Below are 8,049 nucleotides of genomic sequence, written 5' to 3'. Positions count from 1 at the left end.
AATATTAGGCAATTTCCGCGTGAGATTAATTACCGAAAGCAACATTACAGATGCACAAGCATATTTAACCACACACATCGGACTAAGCACGTGCATCGGATCCGAACATGGAACAAGTAGCAGTGCAAGGTAGGAGAGAAAAAGCACGTACATTGCGACCGGAAAGGTCGCACCAGCAGCAGCAGCACCACCACCATGGAAGTTGTTGATGTCGCCCATGGTGTAGTCGGAGTCGTCGATGAAGCGGTCGAACCGGCGAAGAAGAGCACGAAGAGCGGCGAGCGATCGCGCCGAGACGCTCCCTAAAAACCTTATCACCCGTCTCCGGGTGCAGGATCTCAACGGACGGGGTTTCGGAAGTCTGCTCTCCCGGACGGCTGTGCATGCAGTCACCGGGATGGGGAAGACTAGAGAGTAGCGCAGCAAAAGGAACTTCGTGAGAGAGACGGACTAGAGAGTTCTGAGAGCTGTCTTCTCCAGATCTGATCTGTCTCCTTGTATAGCCTGAGAGGAGAGCCGGCCCGACCGCGTTGCCACACGTAGGAAGTCAGGGACACGCGTCGAACATGCTCATGCAGGTCAACACGTACCCAACTTAGTTGGTGCACAAAGCAGAAATTTAGGCTTCCTTGAGTGTGACTCGAACTCGAACTCGAGTCACGAAGCGCGACGTGCGTGCGTGACGTGACGTGTTGTGTCGTGCCGTGCCGTGCCGAGCTGAGGAGGAGGAGTGCGTGAGGGCTCCTTCTATTCTCACTCACTTGGCAGGACTAGAACAACATCCCTTATATACCACTCCAACTCTCTCCCAACTAGCAATGTGAGACTAAACTTTGTTCCCCAAGACTGTCCCAAGCTGCCAACGTGATGGGCCTTGAGATTTCAGAAATTGTAGACTATATAGACTGCAGCCCATCTACATTTAACAAAATTTAGTACGAAACTTTCTGTTAGAAATCTTGTGGGAGCAAAATAACGTATATTAATGAAACAGGGTTATTTCCGATCGAGTGGTAAATGTATATATATTTCATGATACACAATATTTCACATGTTTTTCTTCTTCCGAAATACTCAAACATGCTTGAGAGCACGTCTTTGTATTGAGAAGAAGATGCTAAGATAGCGCAAACGACCAAGGTTACAAAGATTTACAATAAAAATATCGCACCAACAAATGGCCCAAAAACAAAAAAAAAAGGAAGAGAAAAACACGACCCTCATCACCAAGCGAGGAGGTGCCACCAATTCAGACTGCAACGACAAAAGGGCTCGCCAGGCCCAGCCTCAAGCCATGAATGACGAGGACACTAGCTTGTGCCTCGAGGTTTCTTTAGCTATCTCTAGCGGGTTGACCCATCGGTTGGGTATTCGATTCGATCCGTGCAGATAGACGTACATGCAGCACACGTTACAGCGGGATGACGCAAATGGATCAGCCTGCCTGTTCCGATCCATCCGTTCACTAAATTTACGGAACTGATGCGTCAGCGTGGACGGCAAACGTGTCCGCCCGCGTGCACCTAGGGCCCGCATGCAAGCGCTCAATAGCCTATTACCTCTGGCCATCAATGGAAGTAGCTAGGCTGACTCCTACTCTGGCCGAGCCGCCCGACGCCTGCGCTCCTACTCTGGCCGCGCCGCCCGATGCCTGCGCTCATGCTCTGGCCGTGCCGCGCCGCCTGCCGGCCATCAATGCCGACATTTCGTTCTACGCATCGGCATCCAATGCTCCGGGCCCTTATAAGCAGGCTAGCGGCGGCCATTTTCTTCCACATATTCTCTCATCTTCCTTTCCCCACGACCACCACCACCAGCACAAGCATCACCACAGCAATGGACTGCGGCCTAGGCTCGAGGGGAGGGCAACTAGGACGGCCTCTGGGCCGTGGCCGTTTCCGTGGCCGAGGAAGGAGCAGCGGGAGAGGCCAGAGTCAGCCACCAGTGTCGTCATCGCCATCGCCACCATCGTCGCCTGAGCACGTCGCCATCGACCTCTTCGGCTTCGATTTTAGCGTGACCATCCACCATGGCATGAGCTAGGACAAGCTGCACCTACGCCAGAGGTTCGCATCGATCGTCGAAAGGCAAGAGCCCCACCATGTCCTCCTGTGCGTGTCCGGTGGCGCTACCGGCTTGTGGCCGACATAGGTGATATTCGACGGCGAAGGGCATATGTTCCTCCATAACGGTTAGAGGCGCTTCGCCCGCTCGCACCACATTGAGGCCGGGCACTTTTCATCTTCAAGTACGACGGCCATGACGACTTCAGCGTCAAGGAATTCGACGGGACCATGTGCCGCCGCCATTACCACTCCGACAAGGATGACTAGGAGACGCCAAGATGAAGACGATGTAGTCTTCTACTATGTTTTTATTATATTCTTACTTAAGTTCTATTAATTTGCTTCAATTAAATCTGCCAATACGTATAAAACATTTGACAAATGAGATGAAATGCAAAAAGATTTGGCCAACACTTTACCGAATTGGTCGCGCCGCTGCATGCGGTGTCCGGGCTAGGTGGACTGCGGGCCGACCCAAATAAATAGAAACAAACTGTTTGGATCGTCGATTTGGATCGGTCCGTTGGAAATGCCCTTACAACCTCAGCAGGATGCCTTTGTAGCATGACTACAACCACAATGCTGCTCGGCTCAATGTAGGGTCGATATTGGCGTACATCATGCCCCAGAGGTCTATATCAGCCAACACCAAATCAACCTTCGCCAACTGGCCTCACAAGTGAGATCGGCAAGGCCGACATCTCCGGGACGAAGCTAGAACAGAACATCATTGGGTTCACTCTTCCAAATATAATGGTGTAATTTCAAATTTGATGGATCGATTAATTTTTTAGTTTTAAAGGAGGTTAGGAAAGTCGTTAGTGTCATTTGACACCAATGCTGACATGCTGGCACCGCCACGGATCTCCAGCTGCGACATCGGGGCCTCCATGTGCAGTCCAAGCAGCACGTGACGAAAAAAATCGAACCAAAATTCTGAAACTGGTTTCATACATAATGTTATTGTATTTGAAAAATATTCTCAAATAGATTTATACTGGTTGAATCGATGGAAAACGTAAAGGTGCGTAACTACGCACTTGGGTAGCAGGTTATTTATTAATGTACATCCATTATTTTTAACAAAAGCTTAATTACATATGTGTAGGTCAGATACATAAAGCAATACACATAAAATAAATAGAAATCCTCGTTAAAACTGTTAGTGTGGGCCAGTTGCACGGTACACGACTGTATAGCATACCCGGCCTCTCAAGCCGGTTCAAGTCATGTGCCCTTTCTTTCTCTGTGTGGTATCAAAGTTGTGCTATGCTTGGCTTGCTACTAAATAAAGATCTGAGTTCTAAAAGTAAAGCAAACTACCTTCCAAGCAGTTGCATGCATCTCCCCGTTGGTTTATGCAGTTGGTGTTGTATCTGGTCTCTTTGTCACTCTCAGTCATTCAGGTGTCAGTTGCAAATGCTAACTAATGGACTACACATCACTCGGATATATACTACTACGTAAAATAATATTAATTTTTAGCTTGACGAGTTTTGTTGATTGGCCTAGGTATTATATGTGGAAACAACTATTCCAAAATCAAAATCATTTAGCTCCACCTTCATATGCGTCCAATGTATTCCCTTCTATTCATAATAAGTGTTGTGATTTTAGTTTAAATTAGACGTACTAAAATCTAGAAGATTTTTCACAGAGTAAAATGAAAGATGTCACCCTAAAACAGTGGAGAGCCGAGCTAACAGGGGTACAGGGCAGACACTAACTAAGTGCTAAGAAGGACACATCGAGAAGCCAAACAGGATGTACCATTAGGTCGAAATGTGACGTACTAATTTTTATCATAGTTAAACTTTATAAAGTTTAATTACATATAAAGTAAAAAATATTGCATGTACATTCATATGAAGTATATTTCGTGCGGTTCTAAGAGCACAGATTTGATGTGGCATAAGGTAATATAGTATTTTATATATTTGGTCAGACTTTATTAAGTCGAGTTTGACCAAAACTAATTAATGCAAACTACATTTTGGCATACATGGAGTATACCCCTCCTTCCACAAATAAATGTACTTCTAACATTCGTAGTAAGTCAAATATTGTAACATTCAATCAACTTTATGAAAAAGTAACAATATTTATGGCACATATTTAGTTTCACTTGGTCTGTCTTGACATGTAGTTTCATATTATAACAATTGACACCATACATGTTGCTATTTTTTTTATAAAGTTGGTCAAAGTTTAAAGAATATGACTTAGGAAGAGAGCAAGGAGTAGACAAGGCCTTTTTGCTCCCAGAAGCATATGTTCCTAATCTTTAAAATAACTTCTAAATATACTTAAAAATGTTGAAAAAATCCGATAAAAATGCCGCATGTACACATCTTAATGTTCTATGTGCTCACACAGTTGTTTCACAAATTTTTATTTTTTACACATGACGCAAAAAAATGTCTTTTTTCCGGGAAACTTGACGTGCGAGAATGTCGAGACATACGTGTGAAATTTTTGTTCAGAAATTTTTGACATTTTAAACTGTTTTTCTCAATAGCAGGAGCATACATACCCTAGATAAAAATTGGATTTCCAGCAAGGAGCATACTTATTTAAGGACAGAGGAAGTATGCCTTTGCTAGTAGGTTGTATTATACTGAAGTCTAGATGCATGAAACTCAAAGCAAAACATGGAATTATGATTTTATATGTTTAGTAATTATATCACTAGACCTTTGCAACATTGCCATGGTCATTTTTCTATCAAAAATTCTCATAACAAATTAGGCTTTAAGATCAACAACCTGCAAAACGGCCACACGCCCGGCTTCGTCTATATATAATATATTATTCTTCAACTTTTTATATATTATGGTTGCTATTTAATCATGGAGTTGCTAATTTCCTTATCATCAAAATGATAATGCATTTATTTGGCACAACTTACTGGATTTGAAACAAAAGTAACCAATTTCTTACCAGAAAGTATATCACAACAAAGCCAAAGTGCCTCAGTTTTTGCTCCTCTACTAGTTGCACAACCCCAAAAGTCCCCATCATACTATATGTATCGAGAGAGAAAAAAAGCAACAGAGCCACCTCTATGCCGCAAAACAAATTCTGACACTTACAAATTGTAATTTTCGGAAGTTCCCAACGACCACCAGTGGAGAAGAAGAAAAGTTCCATTAGCATTTATATAGAGGAAAAAAGAAATACAAAAAAGTAGAAAGGCACACACCAGTACACCACACATCACCTCCCCCCTAAACACCTATAAATACCCTCCACCACCACCCCCAAACTCCACACACAAACTGAACAAACAAGCAGAACCGTCTTCCCCGCATCCTTCCGTTCCCCAACCATCAAATCGCCGTCATCTCTTTCAAGTTTCAACTCCCAAATCCCCATCGTCAGGCTCTAGTGCTACCACAGCCTGCTCGTCTTTGCGAGCTTGGTCGGTTGATCTTTGCTGCCGTTTAGGCACACTGGCCATGACGAAGCACGGCGTGGTGGTTGTGCCCGAGGACACCGTCGTGGGCGTGGCGGCAGGGCGGCATTTCTCGTTCCCGCCGCCGAGGACCGGCGACTCGTGCAAGATGCTGGCCGGGCAGATCGACCTCGGCGCGGCCATGATGGGGTCGTGGCTCGACTCCATGAAGGCCTCCTCGCCGAGGTACAAGCTCGTGGCGCCGAGGGTCGCCGCAGCTGGAGACGTGGAGCACGACGACTGGATGGTACGATTTCGCGCCATCTCCAATCCTCTTGGTCCTGTGTCTCCGCCATGGGTAGCTGCTCTGAAATCAACAGGTGTCCTTACTAGTTTATGCGTGTACGCAGGAGAAGCACCCGTCGGCATTGGGCGAGTTCGAGTCGCTGGCGGCGGCGGCGAGCGGGAAGCAGATCGTGATGTTCCTGGACTACGACGGCACGCTGTCCCCGATCGTGGCGGACCCCGACAGCGCCGTCATGACCGACGAGGTAAGGGACATGCAAAAGCAGAGCTTCCTCTGCTCCTTCCTTTCTTCCCAGCTCGAATCTTGCGTTTAACTCCTCCCTTCCGGGGTACACACAGATGAGGGAGGCTGTGCGCGGCGTGGCGGAGCACTTCCCGACGGCGATCGTGAGCGGCCGGGGCAGAGACAAGGTACTACATTCGTCGTCCACCTTAAAGACTCTTGCTGAAAAGCGAAACGCCTTTTTCTCCTCCGCTCACGAGCTCCGCATTCATTGATAAATCGAGAGAGAACGCAAGAAAAGTAGCAGCCTAGAAGCTCCTCCACTTGTTTGGCAGGAGCTTCACTGCAATTGGTTGACCGGCCATGCCGCGCGAGATGGATTTCCTTTTAAATTTCCTCTGTCCCTGTTGCTGCCTGTGTGGTTTTGATGGCGATGTTAGAGGTGAAAGAAAGAAGAAACTCATGGCCGGTGAATTTGCAGGTGTTCAACTTCGTGAGGCTGGCGGAGCTGTACTACGCCGGCAGCCATGGGATGGACATCCAAGGCCCCACCGCAGACTCCAACCACCACCTCAACACGCCCACCAAGGTCGGTTAACAGTGCTCTAGCTTGTCAACATCTGTCCCTTTCTATACGTGTATATACAAACCTTAGCTTCGTCATTGTTTTTCTAGTATAATCTTTGGTCACAAGCCACGAGATTTCCCTGAAAATGACTGCATTTCTTCTTCCTCCTGTTAATTTCTTGTCTGCATCACTGTTGCGCCAAGTTTATTCTCTCCATTCTCTGCGTTGTTTGACAGTTGAATTTCTTGCAGGAGGGACAGGCGAGGTCAGTGCTGTGCCAGCCGGCGAGCGAGTTCCTGCCGATGATCGGCGAGGTCCACGACCTTCTGGTGGAGAAGATGACTGCCATCCCTGGCGCCATGGTGGAGAACAACAAGTTCTGCTTGTCCGTCCACTTCCGCTGCGTGGAAGAGAAGGTAAAATTAGAAACACAAATTAAGGCACGTGCCAGGAATGGGGACAGGATCTGATTCTGTTCGTCCTTGTTGTTGGTCAGAAATGGGGCACGCTGGCGGAGCAGGTCCGGTCGGTGCTCCGGGAGTACCCGAGGCTGCGGTTGACGCAGGGGAGGAAGGTGCTGGAGATCCGCCCCGTCATCAAGTGGGACAAGGGCAGGGCGCTCGAGTTCCTCCTGGGTGCGCTCGGCTTCGCGGACCGCGCCGACGTCTTCCCCATCTACATCGGCGACGACCGCACCGACGAGGACGCGTTCAAGGTGCTGCGGAGCAGGGGCCAGGGCGCCGGCATACTCGTCACCAGGTTCCCCAAGGACACGCTCGCCTCCTTCTCCCTCCGCGACCCAGCCGAGGTCAAGGACTTCCTGCACGAGCTGGTCATAGCCAAGAGCTAGCCCAGATTGTCTTCAGAAGTCACCTTAACTAACTCTGCAGTCGCTCTCGTGGTCTTTGGAGAAAGGCAGAAGAAGAGTTCGTGTATATTACATTACTGTAGGAACATTTTAGTTCTCTCCTCCGATTCGCTGTATCTTCAATTTTTTTGTTTGCTGCTGCTGTTTTAACCTCGTTATGATCAACCATCTCAGGGCCTCGCTTGTGAAGGGTTCTATTATCGTCCCCTGGTCGCGAGGTCTTGTAACCCTTTGTATTATGGAAATGTGGTGAATATAATCCATTTTCAGCAACAGTTATATGCATTAATGCTTATGAATTCTGCATCCTTACTGTCCTATCTTGCCATGTTTCCAACCCCATCGATGCAGCCCGTATGTAGGTATGTGTCTATGAGTAGATGGTGAATATCATCCATTTTCAATTAAATGCAGCCATGCTCATGCTAATGATATTCTCCATTCTCACTATGCTATCTTGACAATGATCCCATGGAAAGTTTGCCAAATTTGAGTTGCACTCCGTATGTCCGTAAACCTAATCACTGCCGGCAGCTCCTCCCTGGACCCTCCCTCCTCCCTTCCCTATCGCCGCCAAGGGAGCGGGACGCCACCCCTGAGCTTCGAAGTGGTGAGTGTCGGGCA

General features: G+C 47.5%; 1 protein-coding gene across 1 annotated transcript; it reads left to right on the top strand.

The window, feature by feature from the left end:
• Positions 1 to 5,356: 5,356 nt before the first annotated feature.
• On the top strand, positions 5,357 to 7,657 carry LOC124698423 (probable trehalose-phosphate phosphatase 9). The gene is made up of 6 exons (XM_047230911.1): positions 5,357 to 5,767; positions 5,871 to 6,011; positions 6,106 to 6,177; positions 6,471 to 6,578; positions 6,809 to 6,973; positions 7,054 to 7,657. The coding sequence occupies exons 1-6, from the start codon at positions 5,525 to 5,527 to the stop codon at positions 7,405 to 7,407; spliced, it is 1,083 nt and encodes a 360-aa protein (XP_047086867.1). The 5' UTR covers positions 5,357 to 5,524; the 3' UTR covers positions 7,408 to 7,657.
• The last annotated feature ends 392 nt before the right edge of the window (positions 7,658 to 8,049 follow it).

Source organism: Lolium rigidum, chromosome 3, assembly GCF_022539505.1.
Source record: "Lolium rigidum isolate FL_2022 chromosome 3, APGP_CSIRO_Lrig_0.1, whole genome shotgun sequence".
NCBI lineage: Eukaryota > Viridiplantae > Streptophyta > Magnoliopsida > Poales > Poaceae > Lolium > Lolium rigidum.
Note: the sequence above shows the minus strand (reverse complement) of the source record. Positions and strands in the feature narration are given on the sequence as shown.